The sequence below is a fragment of the Saccopteryx bilineata genome, chromosome 12 (genome assembly GCF_036850765.1).
Source record: "Saccopteryx bilineata isolate mSacBil1 chromosome 12, mSacBil1_pri_phased_curated, whole genome shotgun sequence".
NCBI classification, from domain to species: domain Eukaryota; kingdom Metazoa; phylum Chordata; class Mammalia; order Chiroptera; family Emballonuridae; genus Saccopteryx; species Saccopteryx bilineata.
In genome coordinates, this window is record NC_089501.1 from 25,412,857 (window position 1) to 25,429,968 (window position 17,112).

General features: G+C 35.9%; 1 protein-coding gene across 3 annotated transcripts in view; it reads left to right on the plus strand.

The window, feature by feature from the left end:
- The window catches only part of LAMA2 (laminin subunit alpha 2), a 660,268-nt gene that overhangs the window by 439,535 nt on the left and 203,621 nt on the right, over positions 1-17,112 (plus strand). For all 3 annotated transcript variants that reach the window (XM_066248490.1, XM_066248491.1, XM_066248492.1), the window contains 6 exons: positions 4,340-4,576; positions 5,855-5,998; positions 6,705-6,884; positions 6,992-7,180; positions 7,264-7,397; positions 11,405-11,522. In XM_066248490.1, coding sequence (XP_066104587.1) covers positions 4,340-4,576; positions 5,855-5,998; positions 6,705-6,884; positions 6,992-7,180; positions 7,264-7,397; positions 11,405-11,522 — 1,002 coding nt within the window. The remainder of the gene's footprint in view (positions 1-4,339; positions 4,577-5,854; positions 5,999-6,704; positions 6,885-6,991; positions 7,181-7,263; positions 7,398-11,404; positions 11,523-17,112) is intronic.

Here is a 17,112-nt window from a genome sequence, read left to right on the forward strand (position 1 = left end):
GGAAGAAAACAAAAAAAAATTATAATAAAATAAAAATAGCTACAGCCTCATACTTACACACAATGGAACTAATTAATAGATATTGCCAAAAATTTATATGAATTGCCCTCAATTTATGAGTAAGTTTCAGTTTCCAGGAAATAGTTGAGAAGATTCTGAAGAGTCATATTAACAACCTTTAGCTTAGAAAAAGCCTCAATTTTTTTCGTAGATGGACCTTAGAAAGTTTCTTGACCAAACTCACATTTAGAGAAATATATTTAGCATCAGGGTAGAAGTAACTATCAAGTTTAAAGATTCATAGAGCTACATTTTGGGAAACAAAACAAAAATATTTTTAAAGTGTTCCAAAAATTTACATGAGTAGAAACAATTCTACAAGTTTCATGAATGACTTTTTGCATTTCGCACTCTAAATCCAAGCATCTGTCTCATCTCTAGACTCATGAATAAGCCATAAGGAAACTTACGAGAGTTCCATTCTAGACCAAAAGCCAATAATGTGGCCAAACTCTAATGAAATTCCTGAAATTGAAGCTAATACCTACTATGCAAGATACAAGTCAGGATAAAATATAATCCAAGTTTATTTTTTAAGAAGCTATATGTTTGATACCATTATATAGTGATCACTGAATAAGCATTATGTGGTTTAAAGTTGAAGCTTTTTGGTTACTTTGAACCACTATTAAAAAATCTAACTTTCTAAATAGATACCTCATGGTTATGATGAATTACAAAAAAAATCATAAAGCCTTTAAAAATATTTATGAGCATGTATTCTACTATTTAAAAAACTTGAATGACTATAATCTAAATTTACAGTGATTTGAGATTTATAGCTTTCCTTTCTTTGCATCATGGGTAAATTACTCTGTGCTGAAGTGTGAGTACACACATTATTTGAGCTTTCATTGAAGTAGAATACAAAGCCTGCCATCTTTTGCTAGCAGGGTATAGTGCACAAATCCTCTGTTGCTAAACAAACATTACATCTAATTATGATTTAAGTTTGATGTTGGCTATAGCCCTATCTAAACATATGGTAAATGGTCTTCTTTAGTTTTTACTATAACTTGCTGGATATACTCCCTGATTTGGAAAGATCTCGATGTCTACTTATTGTCAATTAGTGTTTAATAATAATACAATAAATTGGGTTGCAGATATTTCATATTTTAGTTAAATAATAAGAATGTCTGATAGAACATTTTCAGAGTTTATTGCATGATTGTAGTGTCCAACCATATCATAATTTTCTATTTCTGATTATAGCCAATTTTGTTTGTGTCAAGGAAAAAAATATTTAAGTGAATGAGCTAATCATTCTTGTTTTGAAACCTCATTTGATATGGGTGAGTTACTTGAGGTGATGACATTGGTTATTCTATGCCTTGAAAACTATGTCCATGTTTGTAATATAATAAAAACTCACATTTGGGGTTTAAAATAGTTTTTAGTGACATCCCCTCTGCAGCCCATTTTATGGGATAGCAAGAAGACTTTAAAAAAACATATAATCATAAAGATACCAAAAATCAGGCCTGGAGATTAGTTTAATATCGACCTGGGAAGATATTTCACCAAAGATTTAGACAGAACTAAATAGATGGGAAGCTAGTGATGGTATATCACATTCTAGGAAGAGTAGTCCCATAAGGAAACTACTGTTGGCAAGAGAAGAAGCAGGAATATGCCCAGTCGTAGTGGGTATAAGAATTAAAATGAGTGAAGAACATGTGAGAAATAGGAAGTGAGATCCAGGCAGAATTAGATCTGGGAAACTGGCGAGTTGCTATGCATGTGAGCCTGCCACGGAGCTGTAGCTCTGAGAAGAGGAATAGCACAGCACCAGAAAGAGGTGACAGACTAAGTATAAACACTGTGTGGTGACAAACTCAGACACAGAGAGGGTTGGAACCCACTTGGATACCAAGTCAGAACCCACTTGGGAGACAGAAACCACCAAAATTATGTAAACAGAGGAAATAGAACATAAAATCTTGTTAACTGGTAAAAGGTGGTGCCTAAGAAAGTTATTGAAAAAGATACAAAAGAGATACAAAGAATTCTGAAGTAGCAGATACAAAGGAGCAGCTACTTTATCTAGGCCAGTGGTCCCCAAACTACCACCCCGGGGGCTGCATGCGGCCCCCTGAGGCCATTTATCTGCCCCCTCCCGCTCTTCCAGAAGGGGCACCTCTTTCATTGGTGGTCAGTGAGAGGAGCACATTGACCATCTCTTTAGCCAAAAGCAGGCCCATAGTTCTCATTGAAATACTGGTCAGTTTGTTGATTTAAATTTACTTGTTCTTTATTTTAAATATTGTATTTGTTCCCATTTTGTTTTTTACTTTAAAATAAGATATGTGCACTGTGCATAGGGATTTGTTCATAGTTTTTTTTTATAGTCTGGCCCTCCAACAGTCTGAGGGACAGTGAACTGGCCCCCTGTGTAAAAACTTTGGGGACCCCTGACTAGGCTAATGGAGGGTGGACTATTAAGGAACCAAGGGCTAGGAGAGGCATGTACTTTCCTCTCCACCCCCCTCAGCAAGGCTGAGGTTCAGATTTAAAGAGAAGGTAGCTACCCCAGGAACACACAACCTGCGTGTGGTAAAACAAAAAACACCACCACACTCGGCAGAGTTTGTGGGCAAATGCTAGACTGTAGAAACTGCCCACAAGATTTGAAGGTTAAGGGCATGCTAGAGCTTTGTCATGGTCAGAGCTATGTGCAAACTGAAGCTACCCAGAAAGCTATCTACTGGAGAGAGTGATCTGGAGGGCACAGCTGGAATCATTCTAAACTTCTGGGCTCTCCTGCTAAGCAATAAAATAATGATAACAATGATAGTAATGAAGACAGAACCCAGAACAGAAGTACCTTCCTTCCACTATGGTTTTATTAGCTCCTCTGTTGACGAAGCTTAACTTTTAGCTACCTGGCAATGGAGAAATGTCTATAGGTTCTAGCTACAGTATCACAAAGCAGAGCAAGGAGGAATGAATTTAAAGCTCAGAGATAGTAGGTTAATCACTGATACAGTTCATCTCTTAAAATGTTTTATTTATTCTAAGATCCTAAACGATATTTTAGAAATCTTCTTGGCACTTCTACTACATTACAAGGAGATATAAACTTTGTAAATCAAGAGCAGAAAGGTTTAAAAGAATAAAGAAAAATAAGACACATGGATGAACAGGACTCAAAGAAGAAATGAAGTAAAGAAATTATTGAAAAGAACCTAAACATGCAATAGTGTAACTAAGATAAGCCTTGGTGGTATAAACATACAATAGAATTTTCACTGTGTAAAATGGGAGCTATGAAATAGAAAACAAATTTGAGACACAAATAAGAAAATAACTACTTAAGACATAGGGATGGTAAATGTTTCACAACCAGACAAAAGTGATGTACTTTAGAAATTATAAACTAAATTTCATATCCTGGAATATAGTAATGTACTTCCTGAAGTGATGTACTTTAGGAATTATAAACTAAATTCTGATCCTGAAGAAAAATTGGTTAATTAGAACAGAAGTAAAAATTCCAAACAAATTTGAAGAAGTAGCATGGAATCAAAAAACAATTTTGTTCTCAAATGGAAAGAACTCACCATGTTTCAGTAAATTAATTAAAAGACCCTCAAACTTAAAAAAAATTCTAGCAGAATTTGGAATTATAGAAATAAAGAAAAAAATCTTATATGTATATATATCTAGAAAGAGAAAAAGGTTATCAGCAAAGAGCCTCAAATCAGGCCTGGTTGAAAAACTCAATGCCAATAATAACACCATAGTTGTTATTTCCATCAATTCTCCCTAGCTTCCCCACATCTGGTTTGCTGCTTATGTTTTCATAGCATTTCGCATTTCCCCTATTAATTAAGGTTATTCTATCGTGTTCTACTTATATGTTTATTGTCTCTTTTTGTTAAACCGTTAGGTATGTCTCTGTACAACTTAAGTGCTATAAAAATGAGATGATAAAGTAAGATGACTTTGTCTGTATTTCAATCTTCCGAACAAGAAGGTTTGAGGAAAACCTATACGTAATTCCTCCCTGCCACAAAAAGGCACAGAAAATACATTTTCTTTCTTAAGCAATAGCATTGTAGTTTCTGGACACTCATATATTTTAGTAAATGCAGGAAGCAATTTTAATGTTATGTTCATTGATGCTTCCCAAGCGACTAAACTAGAACAGCATGAAGCATATAATAGACACATGATTAATATGTATTTAATGTACGCATAGAAACATTAGAATTAAAATTTTAAGATATTTCCCAGGAAACGGTGTTCATGGTTGCTGTTTTTATCTCCTCTCTAGGCTTGTAACTGCAGCACGGTAGGGTCCTTGGATTTCCAGTGCAATATAAACACAGGCCAGTGCAACTGTCATCCAAAATTCTCTGGTGCAAAATGTACAGAGTGCAACCGAGGTCACTGGAACTACCCTCACTGCAATCCCTGTGACTGTTTCCTGCCCGGCACTGATGATGCGACCTGTGATTCAGAAACTAAAAAATGCTTCTGTGTGGATCGGACTGGGCAGTGCACTTGTAAGGTATGTGCTATGGAAATACATTTAGGAAAAACTTGCCTCAGTTCTATTTGCATGGCTCAATATTAACTTAATTCAGTGCTCATTATTCCTGCTTCATTGAGCTAAACAAACAGAAAAACAAACAATCATTGACAGGATTTTTTACTGATGTATGTTCATTGGTGTACTGATAAGCAAGGCTTTTTAAGAACTTAAATTTAACCAAAGCCTAACTTTTTTTTCTAGTTGGTAGAAGTGATACATTTTCAACAGTAATTTTTTTTTTTATTATTTTTTTTTTACATATTTGCTTTGCTTAAACAAGAATAATCTGGGAGGGAGAAAAGGACAGTCCTCTTTAAGCATCATTAGAGAAAATCACAGCTCAATAATAAGGCTTATAAAAGACATTTCTACTCACATTCATCTGCAGTAACTGTACACAAAAAGTGTATTTACTGCTGTGGAAGGTCTGTAAAATTTCATTATGTATAAACACTGACATTACAACACTGACTCTGTGGAAATTTCAGCCCTCATTAATATTGTTAAATGATGTAGAAAAACAGCCAATTAAAAAGGATTAGAGAGGTTTTTTTTCCCCTCTTAGGTATATCTGAACAATCAATATCAGGATAAATGCAGTTAAGACCGGGTCATAGGTATCTTTTCAAGAAAAAGTCAGTACAGAGAGGGACAGAAAAACAGAAGGGTGAACTTCAGGGAATGATGGTTAAAATAATCCTGAGAATTCAAGAACATGGCAGCCTTTGCCATTCAAGACCCTGAACAAAAACCACAAAGTATAGTGCTGCATCATTACATATTGTATTTAAGACTACACATTATATTTAACACATATTACATGAGTATATATACATTATACAATAATAATTATATAAATCTATATTTGTAACATCCTGTCTGTTTTTTACACCTGTTTTTTGCATCATGCCACTGTTTAGGAGTCAATGTTTTTTTTTGCTTTTGAAATTCTCATGACTAATTCATACTCTTCACAGCAGGACAGTAGACAATGTGTTGCTTAGATTGAAAAAAACAACAACAACAATGTAAAACCCTTGATAGTGTACATATATATAAATAAAGCATTTGAGACTGGTGAAATCTTAATGAGATTATCTACATGTAGCATTTGGGATGTGAGCCTAATTAATACTCAGTGATCTGTTTTGTTTGTCTGCTTTTTAATAAGTGTGCTCCTGTTAGTTTTTCTTAAGTTAATTTCTCTCATAACTTTACTGGTATGAACACCGGGGCACACTCATCTTCCCTCAGGTGAATGTAGAAGGTGTCCACTGTGACAGGTGCCAGCCAGGCAAATTCGGACTGGACGCCAAGAACCCACTTGGCTGCAGCAGCTGCTATTGCTTCGGTGCTACTACTCAGTGCTCTGAAGCGAAAGGCCTGATCCGCACGGGGGTGAGTGAGGACCCGCTGAGCCATGTAATGGTATAATGTTAGCCCTGCTGGCGTCTTTTAGCCAGTCACTGAGGGGTGGAAGGAAATGGAAAAACATTTAAGCCACCTTTTCCCCTGCGCACATCTAGAAATTATAAAGGGGTCGTGTGCCATTAGAGGTTTGGCATAAAGGCTGTTTTTAATTTTCCGTAAAAATAATTTCATTTATTGTTGATAAAGAAATAGATGGCACGTGAAAAAGGGAAATACTGTCAGGGAAACCAGTTTCGAAATGGGAAGAAGCTGCGTTGAGAGGTGGGAGGCATCAGAGCATGAATGGTGACCTGTGCCAGTGCCGTTATGAAAACCAGATTGGTCACCCACTTATTCCAACAAGCCGTACAGAATCATACATGGTTAGCGTGGAAGCATGTTCATTTATAGTTTCATTTTTCATAAACTTTTCCTACTTGTAAATGCTACCTTTAATAGTGTAAAAGGCTCCCATTTTCACAGATGTTGTAGTTTTTTGCCTTTGCAAACAAGCCAGGAAAAATCTAATTGCTTGCCTTTCTTGCTCGGAGGCACTAGCTCTGTCTCTTGTGAACACAGCTCATCAGATTGAGGATGGCGCTGCAGGTAGTAGCTATGCAATCCGCAACTCAGTTTTAAGTGAGAGCCCAAAAGCATGGAACTCAGTCTTTTGCTGTGACTGGATCCCTTGTAGGTGATACTGAAGCCCGAGCAGACCATTCTGCCCCTGGTAGATGAGGCCCTGCAGCACACAACTACCAAAGGCATCGTTTTTCAAGATCCAGAGATTGTTGCCGACATGGATCTCGTGAGACAAGATCTCCATTTGGAACCTTTTTATTGGAAACTTCCAGAACAGTTTGAAGGAAAGAAGGTAAGGACAAGAACTTGAAGTTCCATGAGAACAAAGTAAAATATGTTTTTGGAATCATTCCATTTGGAGATTTCTCTCACTCATCATTCCTCATTTTATTTTGTCAGTTGATGGCCTATGGCGGAAAACTCAAGTATGCTATCTATTTTGAGGCTCGAGAAGAGACAGGTTTCTCTACGTATAAACCTCAAGTTATCATTCGAGGTGGGACTCCAACTCATGCTAGAATTATCATCAGGCATATGGCTGCTCCTCTAATTGGCCAACTGACAAGGCATGAAATTGAAATGACAGAGGTAAAGTTATTAGTTGTTTGGTGCAAGGATGTGAGTGGTTTTACGTTCAGTTTTGTCAAAGTGGTTTATTTTCTTGTTAACAGAAAGAATGGAAATATTATGGTGATGACCCTCGAGTCAGTAGAATGGTGACCCGTGAAGACTTCTTGGATATACTATATGATATACATTATGTTCTTATCAAGGCTTCTTATGGAAATGTAATGAGACAAAGCAGGTAAACTATAATAGAAAATACGCAACTTAAGTTCTTATTCTAGATTCTATCGGGACGATCAGTAAGACATCAGGCAAGAAAGATTTTAAAGTCTTCAGTTTGGGAATGTGATAATAGAAGACAAGTCAAAGGTGACTTCAAAGTTACTTGGTGGAAGTTACTACCATTCCTCTAAAAGGAAAGTAGGTTGAGAAACAAGTTTAAGGAGAAAACACATTAAATTGACCTTTGACCTGGTGAGTTTTAGATGCCAGTTAGAAATTTAAGAGAAGATATCATTAGGGTAAAGATAATTAACTGTTGTGTTATAAGTAGGCTGCAAGATTGCTGAGAAAGTTACCTCATTAAACGCTCAGAAGCACCAGGCAGGGACTAATTTGTCCCACCTGTTTCAACCATGAACATTCATTCATTCATCCCTGTGCACCATGAAATATTGTCATTTTCCTTGTTCATCATGATGTGAAAACATTGGAATCACATTGAATAGAAAGAACACAGAAAAACAACAAAAATAAATGATAAAAGCCAAAGGATGGGAATACTGTAAGGGACTAGAGTGTTTTCATATGACCCAAAGAGGCTAATTAAAATGAAACTGTCTGATACTGACACAGAGGATCATATTGTTGTCATTCTTAATACCAGTTTGAGTGCAGTGATGGGGCAGAAATAGTCTCAAAGTTTTGAGGAGTAAATGGGACACATTGAACCTAATATTATGAGTGCGGACTAATGTTTTCCATGAACGTAATTGTGAAAGGGAGCAATGAGATTATATCAATGTTCAAGAGATGATTATTTAATCTGAAAGAGAAGAAAGCATGTTTACACACCACGGGGAAAGGAATTTATAGCAAGGAATACATAATACAAGGGGCCCTTGGGTTATGACACAGTTCCATGCTTACGACAGTGACTTAACCCGAATCTTGGCGTAAGTTGAAACACACCCTAGCCTAACACAGATGAAATGATAGCACTTTTAACAATCCAAAGTGGTGTAGGTAAGTGTACTGGTGCGCACCAACTCCCTCATTCATACACCGCATTGCTGTGTATGGTTCCTCCGTACACAGCCAAACTAGTTTGCCCACATAGCCCATAAGTACAACACTAACGGTGTAAGCAGAAACACATCTCAATTTCTTTTAAAGTTTTTATGAAAGTGAGTGTCATAAACTCAAAATGTCCTATATCGAGACTGTCATAACATGAGGACCCCCTATAGATTTAAAAAATATGGAATCAAGAGACACCATGAATATGGAATAATGGAGACACCAGGAGACTTTAACATCATGAGCACATATAGTCATATTTCTTGAGTGGAAAGGACAGCTTATCCAATGAGACAAAATGAGAAATCATACAGAATTTATTAGGCTTCATACTATAGAAATAGAAAGTTGAGTTGAATTGATATACATATTCTCAATTTCTCTGACATTTCACTTTCTCTCTTATGTCCTAAACAGTACGGAATCAGTGTGTATTTGAAAATAATCTTATATAATAAATTTGTAGATCAGTCCACAGAAACAAAACAAACATGAAGCTTCTCATCAGCAAACCAATAATATAAAAATGCCATATTTTAAATGTTTATACTGTACTAACCATATAACAGAATCCTCTTCTTTTGTGCATAAGAGTCATATAGCTTATCTGATTATACCAGAAGTAAAAAGATACGTCAAGGACCAACATTCACTTTCAAATCTGTATTCCTTTGGTTTTCCTTTTATATTTTTCACTTTTAACTGGAGATTACTTTAGTGTAAAATAATTTTAAAAAAGCATGTACAAAAAATATGCTATCAGCTATCTTGTTAATTATTTTAGAATATCAAATACATATAAACCAGGTGTTGGAAACTGAAGCAAGTTTGCATGTCATATAAGACAGCAAATAATTTTGTTGAATGTGCAGATATATTATTTTCCAGACTGTGCTATGCCGTAGCAAGAGTCTGGTAGTACATAGAAGGCTTGTTAGTGGAACTGGTAGAAACAGTGTTGTCATGCATTTTTCATTGTACTTTCTCTGCAGGTCTCACATAGATTCCATCCTCCTGTATGTAAGGTTGTCTTTTTTCCTCATGGGTTCCCTGCGCTTATTACCTTGTTTCACACCCTCACTAAATAATATCCTTCAGCTTAGGAGATCATTTTTTTAAACTTTAGAATAAATAAAAAAAACCTCACTTTTCTCCTAGGCTTAAAAAAAAAAACAACCCAAAAAGCACTAGAGTCATTTTCTTAGCAACAGTAAGGACAAATAAAGCAGTAGACCAGCATTTGAGATCTGTAAGACTGTGGAATTGTGACAAAGTTCAAAAATATGTTTGAATCTTCTCCACAAAGTAGTTAAGACAACCCTGGAGATTTATTCAGTTTAAAAATTTAAGTAGTCTCAGAAGCAGTTTAAGAGTTGTTATGTATGTGGTTCGAGATTCAGAATTTTTTTTATGAAAGCAATATATTTATATATTTATTCTATTCTTCATTAGCCAGAAACTTTTTTTTTAATTGTATACTTTATTGATTTTAATTTATTGTGTTTACATAGATTCCAGTGTCCCACTGAATACAGCCCCCCACCCTTGTGTTCCCCTCAACATCCCCCTTAATATTGTTAAGGCTAAAATTTATTTTCTCTTTAATTTTCTCTTCTCTTGCATTTACTTGAAGGACATAACAACTTTGCATTTTAATATTCATTTGAATAAATGCTTGAGTTTGGCCAAATCCCTGATTCGGGAAAAACAATTAGTTGTTCTTTAATCTTCTGAGACAAAAACAACACATAATAAAATATCTGCTGTGGACACTGTTCAAATATCACTTGGTTTTTAAATACCCACTATTCTGTTGTATACATGCAAGTGCAAGAGAAGGAGCAACTAGTCTAGTATATCCACAGGTTATAAAACACCGTGAGATGACAGTGGGGATGACTTGTGTCAACACTTTCTTATAGGAGGGGAATGGCTTGTTTACAGGCCACAACAGCTATGTGTCCTTGAAAGAAGAGAGAGCGAAATCTGAATTTTAACTGAATGTGTGTTTCATAAAGGCTGTCTGATCTTCAGAGTGCAGATTATGATGCTAGTGAAGTCAATTTGTGCATTCATAATTTAATGTCAATAAAATCTACCTAAGCTTGTGATAAAGTTTATGATTCAAGCTCAAGCTATCAGAGGTGACTTTTATTGAAGCAAAACTACTCATTGTCTCCTTTAGACCTTTATTTGCAGAACACCTCAGGTTATCAGATAGTCATGCAATAGTCTGAGTTTTTGAACTGCATATATTTTTAATGTTTTGTTTTAAATTAATGAAAAGTGTATTAGTGTTTTCACTGTGAATCTTTTTAATTTCTATTGTAAGGACTTTTCCAGCAACAGGGAGCATGAGTTAAGTTACCTGAATGATTTATTTAATAAAGTTAACAAAATACAAATTTGAAAGCCTTTCATCATCAGAAAAAGATCAGTATTATTTGATTATGCTCATTGTTTTCTAAAGTTTTAGAAGCAACAGTCAGAGACTCACAAGGAAGAAATCAGAGCTGATTGTAAATTAAAAGCAATTTCACCAGTGACTAGGGGGAATATTCTAATGGGGAGTGACCTTAGGTTGTCTACTGGAAAGAATGTAAATGTCTAAATAATTGGTCATGTCTACCTAAAGCAACACACATTTTAAAAAGTGGGAGGAAAGTCTTTATAATAACTTCTCAACAGGAAGTCAGGCATCTAATTTACTAAACTCCTTATGATTTATGTGAATATTTTGCTAATGTGTAATCTCAATCTTTGAGTAAGCAAAAAATGCAGAAATAAGATATGGCACATAAGTTTCAAAAAGTTAGGCATCTTCAAAACAATAGAATGAACTTAAGGTTACTGACAAAAACTTGGAAGGACTCTTCTTACAAGACTGACTGCTAGGTAATCTTAATTTACTGAACCGTAATGTAAGTACATGCTTGCTGTGTCTAGGATTTCTGAAATCTCAATGGAGGTAGCTGAACAAGGACGTATAACAGCAGTGAACCCTCCAGCTCACTTGATTGAAAAATGTGATTGTCCCCCGGGCTATTCTGGTTTGTCCTGTGAGGTAAGCTCATTCTTACTGACTTAGTTAAGGCCAACTCCCTTTAACTAACCAAACAGAAATACTCTCAGAGCTACCTTTGCTACAGTTTGTTTCCCTTGCATGCATACTCTTACCTTATTTTATTTATCTTCCACTCATAGTATGAGACACAGTAAGAAGATGATGCCGTTGTTACCTAGAAGTAAGAATCATATCTGAGGGGAAATATTTTATAAAAAATGAGGACATCTGTAAAAATACGGAGCAGTCAGGAAATAGTGTTTTCATAATGCCCATTTATTCCAGCTGGTTTATTTTTCTGGTATCTCTTGTGAACAGTTAGAGATGCTGAAACTGCATTAGGTTGATAATGATACTGATGGAATAAGTAGTTTTGTATCCATGTGTTGATTTATTTATAAAAACTTTTATATAGCTTTTATAAATAGGATTTGAGAAATGTTATATTAAGTATGGTATATGAGGCATATTATGCCACCAGGTCAGAATTGAAGTACAATGTAACAATGATTAATATAAATCTCTTGAAAGGCGGCATGGTGCAATGAAAAGAAAACAGAGTTTGGTTTTGGTGAATCCTACTTATCTACACCACTTGGACGGGGCACTTGTTTCTGGACCTCTGGTTGTTTACATATTCAATCATCATGAGGATTAATTTAATTGAAAACATATGTATGAAAGTCTCATCTTAAATTGAAGTGTCATTCAACTTTGTAACCATAATATGGATTTCAGTTTTTTCAGAGGATAATTTTTCAAGAATAACTTCAAATTTCTTGTGAAACATCCTTGGGAATTTTATAGCTTTGCTTGTGACTGCTCTGAGGGGCAATAGTCATTTGAATGTGTCCATTTGATCTAATAACATCAAATAATCCATCTCATCATTAATCAGAATGCTCACATACACATATATCCATTTGTACACACACCAATAAATATATTTATATATATAGTATTGCACTTATATACACAATCCACCCAAATACACAAAAGCACATGCAGAGTATATGTGAAAAATGAAATAGTGAGAGTGACATATATAAAATATGCTACCTTTTAATGATCGTAAAAGACATAAAGGTAGAAGATAGCCTGAACTTGTGATTTTTCTAGAAAAAATATGATTTTTTTTTCTTATCCTAAGAAGTGTTTGGCTATACTGCTGACTCACTGTGTAGCTGTGGTCAATCCTTTAATTACTGTATGCTTAAATATTATGTAGTTACCCAATCTAAAAAAGTACAGTTTGGCTTTTTGAAGTTCTACAATTCTCTGATTCTGCAATCACATTTTGCTATAGAGATATTCAATAAGAAGTCAAGATTGACCTTTAAATATCTTAAAGGAAAGTTATAACTATACATACTTCTACATCTATTCAAAATAATACTACTGTTCACTTGAACAAAAAATGTTTGTAGAGTAGCAAATTGTTTTAATGTAATCTACCTTCCATTTCATATTTTAAATGTTAAAAAAATCTCCTTATTGTGATCAGTAGGCTTTTAAAATAATATATTCTAAAATATGTTTTTCCATTAATCTTAGTAACTTTCTATTATTATATGAAAATATAAATCAACACAAATGAAGTAAATGATAGATGCAGGAAATCAAGAAACACTGGGAATACATGCAAACAATCACCTGCATTGGCGGCTTCCCTTATTTCTCATGAATTTCACTTAAGCTCCTATTTATAGACAATAATTACAGTAATATCTCAGTGGAGAGATATGGGGATAAAGGCCTATCCCTCATAATAAGGTTCCTGAGGTGTTCTCCACAACCCATTGCCTCTAATCCATTATACATCTTATTTATAATTCATCTTGATTCTAAAGTGTAATTACCCAGGCATAAAATCTAATCATCAAAGCAAGAGCTAAGGACAGTTTTGAAATAATATATCCCACTACAGTAACATATGCTTTGGGTCGTGAATACACAAAGCAATTCCTTTACCACATTTTCACCAAATGTATGGTATTCTAGAGACATCTGCTTTTACAAGCTATTCATTTCACATTTTTACTCAAAATATGGTGCAGATAAACAAAACTAAGTGTTTGTTACCACTGAAAATATAGCCAGTTAGGAAGACACTTAGCCTTTGCCTATTACGTGTGGGTAGTGTTATGACATTGCAGCTCTGTTCACTGAAAATATTAGTTCTAGAAATGCCTACTTATTACAATTTATGATTTGAAACAGAGACCATATTACCTTTAGAAGTCAAGTAAAGGACAGTTTTCTCACCACACAGATTGGTGTGAGAGCCATTGAATTTAATTAACATGGTTAATATCTAAGCTATTTCTCACTGCAGTCTCAGTTAACTCTGCTTCCTAACACACCTAGACTCAGGTTAGGTTATGTGCAGGAATGGAAAATATTCACCATTGTGTATGTGGTTCTCTGCAACAAGATTATGGAAAACAAAAGTGTGTAAATTAATCTCTGGGTCATATTTTGATCATTTCTGCCTCTTTCCCCTTCTCCCAGATTTGATAGGACTTTTGGCTCCCAGTTGAATATCTGGTGTCTACTAGGTCACCACTCAGAAGCTGTCACTTTTGTCTAGTAAAAATATTATTTTTAATTCCCTAACAATTTATACCTGTGATCAGCTCATAAAATTCAGAAGACAAGATAGTGAACATAGACTTTTCTTTTTACACATGCAGACCTCTTGGGATACCCTTCACCATTTTTGTTGCACATAAAAGACCCAAAAACTTGGTTCAGGTACATAAAAATATTGAGGAATAGTATAGGTAAATGACATGCATTGTAACTGTTTCCCAATGCAATTTACAACAATTGCTATTGCCTTTATTTTTAGTCTATTCTCAATAACTATAAAGAATCATCTGGGATGGAGGCAGCTATATTATAGGTTAAGCATTGAGCAAACATGATCTCATTTAATCCTCATAACAACCTTATAGAAAATAAAACTTACCATTTATTGAGTGCTTACTGTGTCCTACATGATGCCAAGCATGTTTCCTAAGGCACTTACACCAACATCATTGAGTATAATGACCCCCGCTTTACAGATAAGAAAATGGAAGTACAGGCAGGTTAAGAAATCTGCCCGTGATCCCATAGCTAGTAAACAGCAAAACTAAAATTTGAAGTTAGACATATCTTTTTCAAGACACCTAGATATACTTAAGATTTCACTATTATGTCATACAATATCTTTATGTTCCAGATGGGGAAACTGAGGCCCACAGTAGTGAAAATCTGCACAAAATCATGTGTAATGGAAAAAGAATTAGACTCAGGATTGCCTGATTGCAAAACCTACATAGAAATACAAGACTCTGGGGGTTTTGTTTTGTTTTATTTTGTTTTTAGCAAGAGAGAGAGAGACAGACAGGAAGGGGGAGAGATGAGAAGTATCAACTTAAGGTTATGTCACTTTAGTTGTTCATTGATTGCTTCTCATGTGTGCCTTGATTGGGGAGAGGGGGACTCCAGCCAAGCCAGTCACACCTTACTCAAGCCAGCAACTTCTGGGCTCAAGCCAGCAACCATGGGATCATGTTGATGATTGGAGACTCAAGCCGACAACCTCGGTTTTAGAACTTGAGACCTCCACGTCCCACATTGATGCTCTATCTACTGCTCCACCACTGGCCAGGCCAAGAGAGTGTTTTTACTGTCAGTGGTACAAGTATCTATTTTTATTGTTAAACTCTGAAGAATTAGGCCCTGGCTGGTTGGCTCAGCGGTAGAGCGTCGGCCTGGCGTGCGGGGGATCCGGCCAGGGCACATAGGAGAAGCGCCCATTTGTTCTCCACCCCCACCCCCTCCTTCCTCTCTCTCTCTTCCCCTCCCGCAGCCAAAGGCTCCATTGGAGCAAAGATGTCCCGGGTGCTGGGGATGGCTCTTTGGCCTCTGCCCCAGGCGCTAGAGTGGCTCTGGTCGTGGCAGAGCGAGGCCCCGGAGGGGCAGAGCATCGTCCCCTGGTGGGCAGAGCTTCGCCCCTGGTAGGCGTGCCGGGTGGATCCCGGTCGGGCGCGTGCGGGAGTCTGACTGTCTCTCCCCGTTTCCAGCTTCAGGAAAAAAAAAAAAAAAAACTCTGAAGAATTAGGGAGGCTATTGAGGAGCTCTGCACCTGGACTACATAGGCTCATTACTATTTCTGTTATCCATTCCCTTCTGTCCACACTCCCACATTTTTGTGTAGATTTGATTCTAACATTTTGATGAGATGTCATATTATGTATATACATTAAATATGGAAGAACAGAAGAAAATTGAGGTATGAATTATTTTAGCACAAGGAACCTTTGAAAGAGTTTGAATTAGGTAAAAAGAGATAAAGTTAGAACAGTAGTTATTTATTTGCTTTCCTTACACTTTTAATTTTGTTCCAGAAAGAATTTTAGACAGGACTTCAAAAAGTAGCTGTTGTCTTTTCTCTTTTGTGCCCAACTCAAATGTAATCATTCTCATGAGTTTTGCCCTGGTTCACTCAGAAGAAAAGCATCTGCTATTGATAAACACCTTCAGGAAAAATGTTTCAAAAATAGAAAGAATAAATATAAGGAGGATCCTGGAAAAAGGGGGATTAAAGAAAAATAAATGTCCCGTTCCTTTAGAAAGTGTGTTGTCTAGTTTCTAACTCTTGCATTGTGGCAATCTCTTTTTCTTTGCTAACTCTTAGAAATTTAATCTATAAGAACACAAAATTAATCTAGCATGTTAGAACTGAAAGAATCTTCAGAAACCATCTGGATTCATAACCTGCTCATTTGTAGGATGAGAAAACTGTGTCGTAATGACACAAAGAGACGTTCCTATACTCATTGGAAAAAACTAACTTGTAAAGTCAAGTTGCACTACCAGTCTGTATGCACTTAATAGACACATTTGAAGAACCTGAATGTAACTTTCAATCCTGGCTGCTTATTAGACTTTCCAACAGTTTTAAAAGAAACCTAAGCCCTACACTTGACAAATTTGAATCTTTGGGGGTAGAGCCAGGCATCAGTATTGAAAGCTCCTCAAATGATTCTCTGTGCAGCCAGGGTTGAGAACTACCTACGTAGGTATGGAATGCTCTGCCCAGAGCTCCACTTGGAGCTCAGGCTGGGACTTCCGCTAGGGGCACTTTTCTACTTTGTCCTAACTTTCCAGGAAAGAGCCATAGTAATAGGAGCAACTGGCTGCTACAGTGAACTTTTCCTGTACATTAACCTTCAAATTCCAGTCTACAATTTTGAATACCAAATGATTCTTCAATGAAAGTGCTGTTTCTTGACTTTATTCTTCTTCTAAGGCTTGTTTTAAACTTTTGCTTGAGATATAAAGGAGAGCTAGAAACTCTCAATTTGTGCTATTTTTACACACACACACATACACACACACACACACACCAAATATACCAGTATATACCAGTAAAATAACAATATTATATAGGAATCCAAGGATGAAATCCATGTAAAGAAAATCTAATTTTATTCTATAGTCAGCATGCTAAAGAACTGGAACCCACATTGTTGTAATGTTTTACGTGTACCTTGGGTTGTCTCTTTAGTTATGTTTAAATGAATTCCTCAGTCATACT